The sequence below is a fragment of the Canis lupus genome, chromosome 15, assembly GCF_003254725.2.
Source record: "Canis lupus dingo isolate Sandy chromosome 15, ASM325472v2, whole genome shotgun sequence".
Taxonomy (NCBI): domain Eukaryota; kingdom Metazoa; phylum Chordata; class Mammalia; order Carnivora; family Canidae; genus Canis; species Canis lupus.
This window is the reverse complement of record NC_064257.1, coordinates 9,096,493-9,111,204: the sequence shown is the minus strand read 5'-3', so window position 1 is coordinate 9,111,204 and position 14,712 is coordinate 9,096,493. Positions and strand designations below refer to the sequence as shown.

Below are 14,712 nucleotides of genomic sequence, written 5' to 3'. Positions count from 1 at the left end.
TTTTGTATATGGCTTTTATTATGTTGTGATAGTTTCCTTCTGTTTCTAGTCTCTTGGCTTTTTATTATGAAAGGGTGTTGCATTTTGTCAAAGGTTTTTTTTAATTGAAATGATTTTATGGGTTTTTTTCTTTCATTTTGTTAATGTGTATTACACTGATTGAGTTTTGTACATTGAAAAATCCCAGACCCATTCTTTTTTTCTACACTGTAGCCATGCAGGTCTGATTATATCTTTCCCTTTGATTAAAATATTTAAGTGATTTCCCACTGCTCTCTTTAGAAAACCAAAATTATTTATAAAACCTATAGAACCTTTGCTTGGTTTGCCATCTTTTTTTAACTGAATGTAATTAACATACAGTGTTATATTTCATATGTATAATATAATGATTCAAGAGTTCTATATATTACTCTTAATGACTGTTCCCTATGCTCTACTTTTCATCCCCATGACTTATGACTTCTATAACTAGAAGTTTGTACCTCTTAATTCCCTTTATCTATTTCATCCATACCCTCCCCTCACCCCGCTAACCTCCCCCCCGGCAACCACCAGTTCTCTGTATTTGAGTCCATATTTTTTGTTTGTTTCTTTGTTCATTTGTTTTGTTTCTTAGATTCTACACATGAATGAAATCATATGCTATTTGTCTTATCTGGCCTCATCTTATTCCTCGCCTCCCTTAACCTAAGGGTCTCTAGCTACATTAACTATTTTTATTTTTTATTTACTTATTTTTAAGATTTTATTTATTTATTCATGAGAATATACAGAGAGGAGAGAGAGAAGCAGAGACACAGGCAGAGGGAGAAGCAGGCTCCATGCAGGGAGCCTGATGTGGGACTCGATCTGGGTCTCCTGGATCACACCCTGGGCTGCAGGCAGCGCTAAACCGCTGAGCCACTGGGGCTACCCTACAGTAACTGTTTTTAGTTCCTTAATGGAGCCATGCTTTCTTCCCCTGATGAGACCTGTGCATTTGCAATTACCTCGGCTTATTATTGTCTCTCTCTCCTTGTTACCATTTTATGCATAGAAAACTTTTACCTCAGAGTTTCTTTCTCATTTCCTAAATAAAACCTTCCTTGACCCTGCCAGTTGTGGTAAAGCCTAGAATACATCTTATTTTACCATGTACTTCTTTTGAAGCAAATAATTTTATATTCACTTGTGTGATTATTTAATTTTAGATTACAATCTCTATAGACTATAACTTTCATTAAGGCAAAGGTCATACCTGTTTTTGTTCACTGCTGCATCTAGTATGGTAGCCTGACCCAGCACATAGTTGGGGCTCAAATAACTGTAGCGTAAATGAGTAAATGATGCCTTCTTGGCTTTACATCTTGATTAGAAAGATTATTAAAAATTTCAAGGTTATCATAATTAGGTTTACTGTTTAGAAAGTTTGTCATTTATCGTTTGTGTGAAAGATGAATTAGAAAGGCATCTGAAGATTAGGAGGACAGATCATTATGTTATCTTCTTGGCCTCGGATAATAGAAGTCTGAATAAAGGCAGCAGCATTAATGATGGAGAGGGAGAGATGGTATTTTGGGAGTACCATTTAAGGGGTAGAACGAGGGCAGCCCCAGTGGCTCAGCGGTTTCACGCCTGCCTTCAGCCCAGGGCATGATCCGGGAGACCCAGGATCGAGTCCCACATCGGGCTCCCTGCATGGGCCTGCTTTTCCCTCTGCCTGTGTCTCTGCCTCTCTCTCTCTCTCTCTCTCTCTCTCTTTCTGTGTCTCTCATGAATGAATGAATAAATAAATAAATCTTAAAAAAAATAAGGGGAGAATGAATAGGACTTAGCAACTGACTGACTAGATGTAGTCATGGTGAGGGAGAAGGAAAAGTCAAGTCTCAAAATGAAATGCCATCTATGAATTAGAATGAGACAGTATTACGTAGTGGTTAAGAACAGAGCCTTTGGAGACTTATTAGGTAACGTAATAGCTGTACAGCTGAATGATTTTACTTGACTTTTTTTATTTAACTCTGTTAATTGTGAATGATTGCCTTCACAGGTTAAATGAGATGATATACGTAAAAAGCTTGTATTCATACAATTTGCTGTGAACTTGAACAAGTAGTCATTTAACCATCCAAAGTCAGTTTCTTCTGATAGCAAAAAGGATAATATATTTCTTGTTCCCCCTGCATTGCAGTTACTTTGAGAAATATAAAGCTTCTGAAAACTAAATTGATAATCATGGTAGGAGAGGAGATGATCTCTCTCGGTCTTTAATATGACCTCATTTCTTGATTCATCTTTGTAAGATAGATACTTCCTTTTTTTAAAGATTTTATTTTTATTTATTCACGAGAGACACACACAGAGGGGCAGAGACATAAGCAGAGGGAAAAGCTCTCCCTGCGGAGAGCCAGATGCAGGACTTGATCCCAGGATCCCAGGATCACTCCCTGAGCTGAAGGCAGACACAACCACTGAACCACCCAGGTGCCCCAGATAGGTACATCCTGGCCACAAAGACTGGATTAGTAGAATTTATCCTACTGCAACAGCCTTCTGTCTGTATGGAGCTCTCTGTGATAAGTGACTAATGACTTCTCAAGAAAATAAATCTTAGCAGGGAGCTAAGGAGATTCTTATTGCCTGATGTGGAAGGGAGAAGAAAGTAGTATTATCAGGAACCAACTCTGGAAAGTGGAAATAAGGTGCTAGAAATTGGCCTTGGTGAAATTGGTGAATTTTTGGTTGCCTGCTCTGATTTCCTATAGCTGGGCCTGTGCTTATTCTTGTGATTGAGTTGTATACTTTGATTTTTCCTGGCTTTCATAGCAAACCAGTGAAAATGAGTATTATGATTATTATTCCACACATAAGATGAGTAAAAACCAGAAGCTCAAACCTGGAATTCTCAATGCTTACTTATTATTTTACCCTGCTCTATTGCCTTTCCAAACAGATGTAACTATCTTTAAACGCCCATGTTACATGGTATTGTGTATAGGAATATCACCTAAGGGCAGCTCATTTTTCCCCCTGCTGTGTATTTGTTATGTAATCTTGGATAAGATTTTTATTTTCAACCAACACTTTTACTTCTTGCTGACAGATGTGTCATCTCACTCTTGCTTTTGAATTGGGTCTTGTGCCCAGCTTTCTCAATTGCATTTTCCTTTGAAATTTTCAGTGTTGTAGTAATATGATATCCTGTCAGTCAATGTTGGTCAGTATTGTTTATTCCCTTTGTTCTGTGATCCTAAATAAATTTAGTATGTTCTTTTTCTTTCCTATAGGTTTTCTGTGCTTCCTGCTGTAGCCTGAAATGTAAACTGTTATACATGGATAGAAAGGAGGCTAGAGTATGTGTAATCTGCCATTCAGTGCTAATGAATGGTAAGTATTAAAACAGTTTGAATTCACAGTTATGAAGACAAAACAAGAGAATTCCTATGAAAAGGCTACTGTTTTTTCCTGCCTTTCTCCATATGTTGCTCACCTTCTCAAAAGGCACACCTTTAACTGAAAATATTGAGCTAAATTTCCATGTTTTGAAGATGTTGTAGCATTTCAAGATTCCTGTGCCTAATTTAATGAATGAATGCTAATGTCAGGTAAGTTTTGCAGGAAGAAAGGAGGTTCTCATGGAAATCTGGTGCTGTGTGGCTTTACTGTTCTGTGAAATGACTGAAGTGGGATGATGGGTAGGCTATTGACTACTCAGATGATGAAATACTAAAATTGGGCCAAAGTTTTCTTTTCAAGGGAAGCTATCTCTTTCTAGGGAATACCTTGATAACTTAAAATGTATTCTTATTAACACCTTGTTTTATTTATCTTGCTAAAAATAAATATTTTAGCATCTAAGATCAAATAGAGAAGTGCATTTATCTATCAGTTATCTCCTTAATACTACTTAGATTTGTCATAAGGATATTAATTTTGAATTTAGTTATGTGGTAGAAGAATATGACCAGAAGAAAGTAAATACAGCTTGTCCAGTGTTCATCTTTTGTGGGACTGGAAATGAATCTAAGGACATTTTAGTTAAAACTTAAAAAAAACAACAATAGAATTTTTGTAAAGAGATACAATAAAATTGATCAGGCTGTAGTATTTTCTCTTTGAGTACCTCTTTGCACAGTTGCCAGAAGAATTGCTAATAAAATGTTCAACTTGGGCACCACTGCTGCCTGTGCCAGGGAGTGTGCATCCTGGAGGCTGGAACCTATCTGCTTCAGACCCCTCCTGCTCTGTCTGTCTGCGTTGCTCATAGTGATGTTTTCCTGTTGCTGGCTTATTAACCTACTGCATGTCAGTTAATCTGATCTGTTCTGATCTCCTGTGATCCACCCAATTTCCTCCCATTTCTGAATTCTTACAGTTTTGATCAAATGTTAATTCATTCTCTCCACTCTTAAGGGTCAATTTTTAGATTGTAGTTATTTCATTCATTTACTCAATTGATGATTTTTAATTCTGCTTTCATTTTCAGACATATATCCACAGAAAAGAGCATGATACTTAATTACAGTACCTACTACCTCTTTTATTTGATGAGGTCTTTCAAGTTGATAGCTTCTTCCTTTTTTTTTTTTTTTTAACTTGGCATAGCTAAAGATGAAGGAAATGGCAGAGGATTAATATAGAATACTTATTTTTATTAAGCCAAGGATGCCCTTACCAGGGGATCCTAAAGTATCTACTTTTTCTGGTTTTTCCAGTGTCTTTCCTCTTGCATGGCTTAGCGAAGTCTTTTTCTGAATATTTAATTTGATGCTTTTCAGTGTTTCCTATCCCTATTTCCTTTCACCTTTTTTCTTCCTACCGTTTTTCTGCCAGTGCTTTCAAAGGAACACAGCTATTGTTTTTAGCCTTGTCCTGGAGTTTAGAGGCAATAAATGTTCATAATCTTATGGATCATTCTTTGATGTTGAATGAGAGTTTTTAAGAGATGCTTTAAAAATTGAGTGGATTCCATTCCTGGGCATATAGTATTACCTGAACCTGAAGATAAAATTTGATATCTTTCATTTCTGTAGTATCTTTCATCCTGTTTACTTTAAAAACAATGGTTGATATGTCAATATTTAGTTAGTAAAATTATATAGAATATACAGATTCTTAACACATTTGTGATCATTCATATTGGTTGATGGCAGTTATATGACATTGGCACATTTTCACGTTCAAATGGGTCCTATGCTTTTGAGGCACACCAGAGGTGTGAAATGGTTTTTGTTGCTGGATACTTTTACATGAAGTAATGATTACACACAAGCAGAATTCACAAAAATGTTGAGATGTGTTCTCTTGAGCTTTAGCCTTCAGAATTTTTCAAGTGAGATTTTACCTCCACTAAGAAGAGCCTAGAAGTCTATAAATGAAACAAAGAATATCATACAATGGAGTTATGCTATTTTAATCACCAATTTTGATTTTCATTAGAACTTTATAAAATGCATAGAATATTAAACCTGCCCCCCACCATGTCTAAATGCTATCGCAGTTGCAAATTCTAGTTTGATGTTTCACTCCCTCTTAAGGGAACATATGGTCTCTTTTAAAGAAGCCAGGCGCCTAGTCATTAACCTCAGACTGATATATCAGTCTGTATCAGAAGTATCACCTACTTCTTATTTGTTGCTTCCAAATAGTTTACTTAACTAAATGGTCTCCTTTATTGAGTAAAATCACCTATCTCCTTAATACTTTCACTAGCTGGAAGAGAGACATACTATGAGTGTTAGTGAGGAGGAACTACATTATTTATCCAATATTGTGGAGGTCTTGATGTCCATATTTTGCAATCCATTCACATTGATTGTCTGTATTTGCTTTAGCTCAAGCCTGGGAGAACATGATGAGTGCCTCAAGCCAGAGCCCTAACCCTAACAATCCTGCTGAATACTGTTCTACTATCCCTCCCTTGCAGCAAGCTCAGGCCTCAGGAGCCCTGAGCTCTCCACCTCCCACTGTGATGGTACCTGTGGGAGTTTTAAAGCACCCTGGAGCAGAAGGTAGGGGATCATGTGCTCTTCTCTCTCTTTTTCCTCACCAAGTTCCTCTGAAAATGTGCTGATGTGATTTTACAGCACAAGTCTTTAAAACACTGTAGATAAGTCCCTTTGGGTGGTTATTAAAGTGGAAGGAACAAGGTGAGAAATGTGTCAAGACTATTTCTGGGCAAATAAAGAATAATACTGTGTTGCCTGATATTTTGGAGGCACCTCTAAAAATATGCTAATACCCTCTCCAGCTTAAGAATGGAGTGATTACACTGCTTATACTTGAAAAAAGATACAGAATTTGAGGTTGGTCTGTAAAATCCTAGCTTCATGCCTACTTTAATGTTCTTTGTAGGAGTTTATGAAAATGGAGAGTTCTTTCTTTGGACCAGCCCATTCTAATATTGCTTTTTGAAAACACATTGCCATTTTCTCTTTTCATTTTTAATCTATCCATATAAAAATATGAAAATATGCTAGGTACTTAGACCTTTATAAAATCTGGAACTTTAATTCCAATTATATAGGTAGGAAATCATAAGTTCAACTTATTTTAGTCTATTATATCTTTAGGGTTATGATATTGTCTGTTGAAAGGCACTTTGTAAATTCAGGAGATTATCAGTAGTAAAAATAACAATTATGTATTTCCTTAAAAAGATCTTGTGAAGAAGTTTCCCTTGATAATTAAGATCAATCTTCTTTGATTAATTTTATGTCTTTTTGTCTAGTAATATTTCCTTCCCCTTGCTAACTAGCCCTCCTCCCTGTTTGAAGATCAAAGACTTCTACTGACATTGTCATATTCTTCCCCATTTTCCCCTCTCTTCAGATCATCCCTTAGTCATACCTTGTATTTTTATGAGTTCAGACTTTCTTTCTTAAAATCTTTATTCTCTTCATTTGTTGTTTTTGTTGTTCTTTGCTAGTCGTTCTTTGTTTTGGTTGTTTGGAATTGATTTTCAGAACTGGATTTAAAGAGATCATTTCATCAGACCTAGTGTTCCAGCTTTTCCCCTATTGCGAACTACTTTTGCACTGCCAGGTTACTCTTTTTTCATCTTCAGTTACACTTCAGCCAAAAATCTGGTCAGTTTGCTTCCCAACTCTCTTATATATCTGTGCCAACTCTTCCTTTATTAGTAAATAATTCTTGAACATTCTTCAGGGCATCTTTTGCCCTTTAAAAATACCAAATCACTTTTCCAGATATTTAATTCCTGGGGAAACTTCATACTTTTAGGAGATGTGGCTATCTATTGCTAGATATTTTTCCCCTGCTATTAATTTATTTCTTAGGCACTTAAAAAACCTTTTTTAGTTTCTCTGTCAATAATAGGAACAGAGTATGTGACATTATCATAAGTGTACTTAATATTTTAAAGCAAAGTGTTTTAAATCTTTAAGTTACAGAAATAAAGAATATATTTAAACTCATATTTTATTTATAACTACTTTTAAACACAGTTACAATTCTTATATTTATAAGATGCTAAGAAGTGATTTCTTAGCACTTCTGGAATTGGTGACCTTCTCTTCTTTGATGTTAAGAAATCCTACCAATATCACATTGATACCTGTTTTATTTTTCTGGCTCCTCAAGTGGCTCAGCCCAGAGAGCAGAGGCGAGTTTGGTTTGCTGATGGGATCCTGCCTAATGGAGAAGTTGCTGATGCAGCCAAATTAACGGTGAATGGAACTTCCTCTGCAGGAACCCTGGCTGTGTCACATGACCCAGTTAAGCCAATAACTACCAGTCCTCTACCAGCAGAGGTAAGAAAATAAAACAGCAGCTAAAAATGAGTACTTAGTTTACTCAGCATTGTGCTGCTTCTGCCTTGCCGCTTTCTAAGTTGAGTGACCTTTCTATGGAACCCTGTGGGTTTCAGATACAGTTTAGTGCATATGTCTGTGTGTCTAGGGGTAAAGTAAAGGTGGCAAAATCAGGTTTTTTTAAAATAAAGGTTTATTTATTTATTCATGAGACACAGAGAGAGAGAGAAAGGCAGAGACACAGGCAGAGGGAGAAGAAGCAGGCTCCCTGCAGGGAGCCCGATGTGGGACTCGATCCCAGGACCCTGGGATCACACTCTGAGCCAAAGGCGGGCGCTCAACCACTGAGCCACCCAGGTGTCCTGGCAAAATCAGTTCTTGTTTGCTCTATATTTAGAGTTTTTTTTTTTTTTTCCAAGAGAAAGACTCTTATAAAGGTTGTTCTCAGTGGGCTCAGGCTACTGCTGTAGTTAGATAGAGGTCATGCAGAGGAAATCCTGCCGCCTTTGTACGTTGGTTTTCAAACTATGTTCCCCAGCTTCTTTGGTGATGTCTTGGGAGTGCCATGGTGAGGAAGGGCCAGGCCATATACAGGTGGCTGAGGAGTCCCTCTCTTCCTTTCTCTTCAACTGAGCATCTCTACTTTCTTCTGTTCTTTTTGGTTTCTATGTAAGATTTTTAAAGACTTTATTTTTAAGTGACCTCTACATCCAACGTGGGGCTCAAACTTAAAACCCCAAGATCAAGAGTTGTGCAATCTACCAACTGAGCCAGACAGGTGACCCTGATAGGTTTTTAAAATATAAATTTTGTTTGACTGCAAGAGGAAGTTCTGGTAAGTGAATATTACAGGGAAATGGTTCAGCTCAGTTTGCAAAACTAAACCAAGATATTTTATTTCTTTTACATTGTTCAACACTCTATTTTATTTTATTTTTTTAAGATTTTATTTATTTATTCATGAGAGACACACAGAGGCAGAGACACAGGCAGAGGGAGAAGCAGGCTCCATGCAGGGAGCCCGATGTGGGACTCGATCCCGGGGCTCCAGGATCATACTCTGGGCCGAAGGCAGGTGCCAAACTGCTGAGCCACCAAGGCATCCCTCAACACTCTATTTTTAAACACTTATCTGGTAAAATGTAGGAAAACAAATTTAGGGCCAGGCTAGAATATATTTTTCTCATCTTAATGATTCAGTAAAATGCATGGCACTAAGTAGGTGCTCAGTGAATGAAATAAATTCCTTTTCACAGATGATACATAAGAGGAAACCAGATGACCACTTTCTGTGAAACTAAAAGATAGATTTATGCATCAATAAATAATAAGGTAGAATAGATTATTTCCTCTGTTAGGTTTCAAATCAGTAATAATGGTTTGTCAATAAAATTTTCCAGTGATGAGAACACTGCAAAATTTTTAGCAAAAACCTGCTAAAAACTGATAGAGTCCTAAATAATAGCATAGACAAAAATATAGTAGGACATGGACATATTTTTTAAAAAATAGTTTTAATCTTTATTCAAGTATAAAATCTAGATAGCATTGTGCTTGAGGCACATTAATCTTTAAGAAGCAACTTGATGAACACACCCATGCAACCACCATCCAAGTGAAAATACTCTAGAGGGTTCCCTTGTGTCCTTTTCAATACTTGCCTGTGTTTTCCCCAAGGTAATCATTATTTTGATTTGTATTACCATGGATTACTTTTGACTGTTCTTAAATTTCATCTAAATGCAAACATAGTATATAGTAGTTTGTGTCTTCCTTCTTATGAAGATTTGATTATGAGATTTATCCATGATGTGTGCATCAAAAGTTGGTATTTTTTTTATTGCTGGGTAATGTTCCACAATATACCACAATTTTTCTGTTTTCCTGTTAACGGACATTTGGATGGTTTCCAGTTTGTGGCTATTATGAATAAAGCTGCTATAAACACTTTTATTTTTTATTTGTCTTTTTAGGAGGATTTTATTTATTTATTTGAGAGAGAGAGAGAGAGCGAGTATAAGCAGGGAGAGAGAGAAAAAAAAAAAAAAAGCAGGGAGAGAGGCAAAGGGAGAGATCCAGGGCACTGGGGATCATGACCTAAGCTGAAGGTGGACACTTAACGAACAGCCATCCAGGTGCCCCTATAAATATTTTAAAACATGTTAAAAACAGTTTTTAAATGCTTTTATTTTAACATTTTTTAAAGCTTCTTCTTTTCTTTTTTCTTTTTTTTCTTAATTGTTAGAGAGTATACTGAAGAGAGCATTATTTTAATAATCTTTGAGTGTATTCTATTAAGTTGTTAATTAAATGGATTTAACCCCAAATGTGTCTTGCAGCATTATACTTTATTGGAGTAGTTAATGTGAACTTCATATTAATGCAAAGAAAAATGAACTTGAAGTTTTATTTCACTGCATAACAAAAGAAAACAATGACTTGTTTTAATCTCTGTATTTTTTAAAGATTGATTTGAGAGCAAGAGCAAGCATGAACTTGCCCACAAGCAGGGGGAGGTCACAGGGAGAGGGAAAGAAATTCTCCAGTATAATCCCTGCTGATGTGGAGCCCAATGTGGGGCCTGGACCCAGGACCCTGAGATCACAATCTTAGCTGAAATCAAGAGTCAGATGTTTATCAGACTGAGCCACCCAGATGCTCGTTTATTCTGTATTTTATCAGTTAATTTTTTTCTCTTTTTTTATTGTGGTAAAATACACATAACATAAAATCCTTCATTTTAGTCATTTTTAAGTGTACAAACCAGTGGTATTAAGTCCATTCACATTGCTGTACAACCATCACCACTATTCTCAAAGTTTGTTTTATTTTTTACAGTTTTTATTTTATTTTTTTAAGAGACAAGTGGATGGAGGGGCAGAGGAGAGAGAGAATCTTCAGCAGGCTCCAGTGGAGTGGAGCCAGGCAAGGAGCTCGATCTCACAACCCTGAAATCATGACCTGAGTCGAATCAGGGACATTTAACCAACTGACCCATACAGGCGTCCCTTTTTATTTTTAAAAAGCAATGTAAATGAGACTTTTTTTTTTAGAGCTTTTAATTTTATTTGAGAGAGGGAGAGAGAGCAATGAGTGGGGGGGAGGGGCAGAAGGAGAGGGAGAAGTAGATTCCCCACTGAGCAGGGAGCCTGACCTGATGTGAGACTTGATCTCAGGACCCTGAGATCCTGACCTGAGCTGAAGGCAGATGCTTAACCGACTGAGCCACCCAGACATCTATGTAAATGAGACTTCAAGTGGACCCAAATGCATTAAAGGTTCAGAAATTGAGATAATACTGAAACTTAGTTTCTGTTCCACTGCAGTTTTTAAAAATGTTTTCAAATAAATAAATAAATAAATAAATAAATAAATAAATAAATAAATAAATAAAAATATTTTCTTTTATGGCCAAAGAAACCTAGATAGAGAAAGCTTTAACCTAGGCTACAAGGCCTCTTCTCCCATTCTTATGATTTGGTGATGCCAAAAAGAGAAACTATACAATTGGAAATATTTTCATAGTATAAATCCAGGTGTTTGGGAAACCACAAGTTAATGAGAAATTTGTGCTATTTTTCAAAAAGTATGAATTCCAAATTTTCACTTAAATTCCGATTTATATTTTCAAAATATTTTGGTAAAATCTTGAGCTCTCTGCAATTCTCACTTTGCTGATTTGCTTTTCGTAGACGGATGTTTCTCTGTTCTCTGGGAGTATAACTCAGGTTGGAAGTCCTGTTGGCAGTGCAATGAACCTAATTCCTGAAGATGGCCTTCCTCCCATTCTCATCTCCACCGGTGTAAAAGGAGGTATGTGGACTTACGTATTTCAGCAGGAATAATAATGGCAGGATGCTGGATGCTGTCTTCTAATTAAGGGAAAGAGAGAGAATTCGAGTGATAAACCACCTTTTTCTTCTCCAGCATTGTGAGAAAACAACTACTCAGTGCCGTGAAAATAATTGTTGCTGTTACTTATATAATTTTAGAGTAGATATTTATGTTTTTATATTATATGGTCATTTTATTTGTTGGAAGGATATATTATTTTTAATTATGGTATATAAATGTTCATTGGCACTTTTTTCTTTAATTTCAAAGCACATAATACTCTGATTTGGCCCACCTGATTGAACGGTCAGAACATTTATCTAACTTTTTGTTTTTCAGTATAATGTACATTCGGAAATATACATGTAATAAGTGGAGAGCACTGACCTTAAATAGCCATTTTATTAAAAATATATTTTTAGTGAGTTCCAGTAAGAAGTAAAATAACTATCCAGTCAAAAGAATGCTTATCTTTATGTGAAAGTTTGTGTTGATAGATGCAGATTAGCATCTAGTTAGTACATTTTTGGGAGATGGGTTTATCAATAAGCTTTCCATAGTTTTGCCTAGTCTTTTATCTGGTCTCCATGCCTTCAGTCTTTCTCTCCTTTGTCTTATCTTCCATGTTGTTGCCAATTATCTTTTAAACATAGATGTTATCATAGATTCCTCTGGCTTAGAAACGTTCAGTGGATTCCCAGTGCCTTCAGTATAAATTAATTATTTTACCATGCAATGTTCCTTATAGCTTTATCCCAACTTATCTTTCTAACTTTATTTCCAGCCAATACCCCAGTACTTTACATGCATACTACAGAGTATTTACTGTCTTCTGAATATTCACTTTCCACACTTTCATGTTTTTTCTTATGCTGTGGAATAATGGGGAGAGAATGGACTACAAAACTGGACAAACCTGAGTTTTAATCCTAGGACCCTTATTTCCTAGCTGTGATTTATCGGTGGATGGATCATTTATCCTACCTGAATCTTTTTCCTAATGTTAGGTAATACACCTATTTAAAAAATCATTGTGAATTTTAAATCAGATTTCATACCTGAAAGTGTATAGCAAGAACAGGGTCTGGTGCAAAGTAGAAATGTAATTAATACTTTCCTTATCTTCTTTCCTCTGCCTAGAATACCTTTGTATACTGTAGACTCCTTAAAGAACTTCTCAACCCTTCAGAACCCAGATTAATGAAAAGCTCTTCTCTGAATCTTTACCAGTGCTGTCTCCATAGAATTGTTTTACATCATCTCCATTTGAATAGAAATTCTTTTTTTTCTTTTTTCTTTTTGTTTTTGTTATTTTATTTATTTATTTTTTTATAGTAAATTTATTTTTTATTGGTGTTCAATTTGCCAACATACAGAATAACACCCAGTGCTCATCCCATCAAGTGCCCCCCTCAGTGCCCGTCACCCATTCACCCCCACCCCCTGCCCTCCTCCCCTTCCACCACCCCTAGTTTATTTTCTTTTTTTTCATTTAAGATTTTATTTATTTAAATGTTTAAAAAAATTTTTATTTAAATTCAATTTCCCAGTATATAGTATAACACCCAGTGCTCATCTCATCATGTGTCCTCCTTTGCCCATCACCCAGTTACGCCATCCCCCACCCACTTCCCCTTCTGCAATCCTTTGTTTGCTTCCTAGAGTTAGGAGTCTCTCATGGTTTGTCTCCATCTCTAATTTTTCCCCGCTTAGTCCCCTCCTCCCACTTCCCTTATGGTCCCTTTCACTATTTCTTATATTCCATAATTGAGTGAGACCATATGATAATTGTCTCTCTGACTTATTTCACTCAGTATAATACCCTCCAGTTCCATCCACATCAGTGTAAATGATAGGTATCTGTCCTTTCTGATGGCTGAGTAATATTCCACTGTATCTATAGACCACATCTTCTTTATCCATTCATCTGTGGAAGGACATCATGGCTTCTTCCACAGTTTGACTATTGTAGACATTGCTGCTACAAACAGTGGGGTGCAGGTGTCCTATTGTTTCACTACATCTGTATCTTTGGGGTAAATACTCAGTAGTGCAATTGCTGGGTCATAGGGTAGCTCTATTTTTAGAGCTCTTATTTTTACCCTATTCCTTCTTTTTTTTTTCTTAACCCTATTCCTTCTTGAGGAACCTCCACACTGTTTTCCAGAGTGGCTGAACCAGTTTGCATTCCCACCAACAGTGCAAGAGGTTCCACCTTTCTCCACATCCTCTCCAACATTTGTTGTTTCCTGTCGTTTTAATTTTCACCATTCTCACCAATGTAAACTGGTATCTCATTGTGGTTTTGATTTGTATTTCCCTGATGGCAAGTGATGTGGAGCATTTTCTCATGTGCTTGTTGGGCTTGTGTAGGTCTTCTTTGGAGAAATGTCTGTTCATGTCTTCTGCCCATTTCTTGCCTGGATAGTTTGTTTTTTGAGTATTGAGTTTGGTAAGTTCTTTATAGATCTTGGATACTAGCACTTTATCTGATATGTCATTTGCAAATATCTTGTTCCATTCTGTATGTTGTCTTCTAGCTTTATTAACTGTTTCCTTTGCTGTGCAGAAGATTTTTATCTCAATGAAGTCCCATTTAGTTCATTATTGCTTTTGTTTCCCTTGCCTTTGGAGATATGTCTTGCAAGAAGTTACTGTGGCCAAGGTCAAAAAGGTTGTTGCCTGTGTTCTCCTCTAGGATTTTGATGGATTCTTATCTCACATTTAGATCTTTCAACCACTTTGAGTGTATGTTTGTTGTTTATTTATTTTAGAGAGAGAGAGTGCATGTGCAGCATAAGTAGGAGGAGGAACAAAGTGGGAGGGACAGGGAAGAGGGAGAGCCTCAAGCGGACTCCCTGTTAAACCTGGCGTCTGGCATGGGGTTCCATCTCACAACCATGAGATCATGGCCTGAGCTGAAATCAGCAGTTGGAGGCTTAACTGACTGAGCCATCCAGGTGCCCCTGAAGACAGATTCTAATAATAGATCTTTACTATATAAACACTTCCCTGATTGCAATTTAGATATTTTATAGGTCTGATTCTTTTACTTAGAACATGGATTCCTTCAATCCTAATTCATACTCATGTCTTCTCCTATGGTGCTGGACCTATAGCAGGC

At 36.6% G+C, this 14,712-nt stretch overlaps 1 protein-coding gene across 3 annotated transcripts in view; it reads left to right on the top strand.

The window, feature by feature from the left end:
- Window positions 1–14,712, top strand: part of ZFYVE9 (zinc finger FYVE-type containing 9) — a 184,199-nt gene that overhangs the window by 104,196 nt on the left and 65,291 nt on the right. For 2 of the 3 annotated variants that reach the window (XM_025420052.3, XM_049094283.1), the window contains 4 exons: window positions 3,270–3,369; window positions 5,817–5,993; window positions 7,585–7,754; window positions 11,447–11,567. In XM_025420052.3, coding sequence (XP_025275837.3) covers window positions 3,270–3,369; window positions 5,817–5,993; window positions 7,585–7,754; window positions 11,447–11,567 — 568 coding nt within the window. The remainder of the gene's footprint in view (window positions 1–3,269; window positions 3,370–5,816; window positions 5,994–7,584; window positions 7,755–11,446; window positions 11,568–14,712) is intronic. The other variant, XM_025420053.3, reaches the window with a different exon arrangement.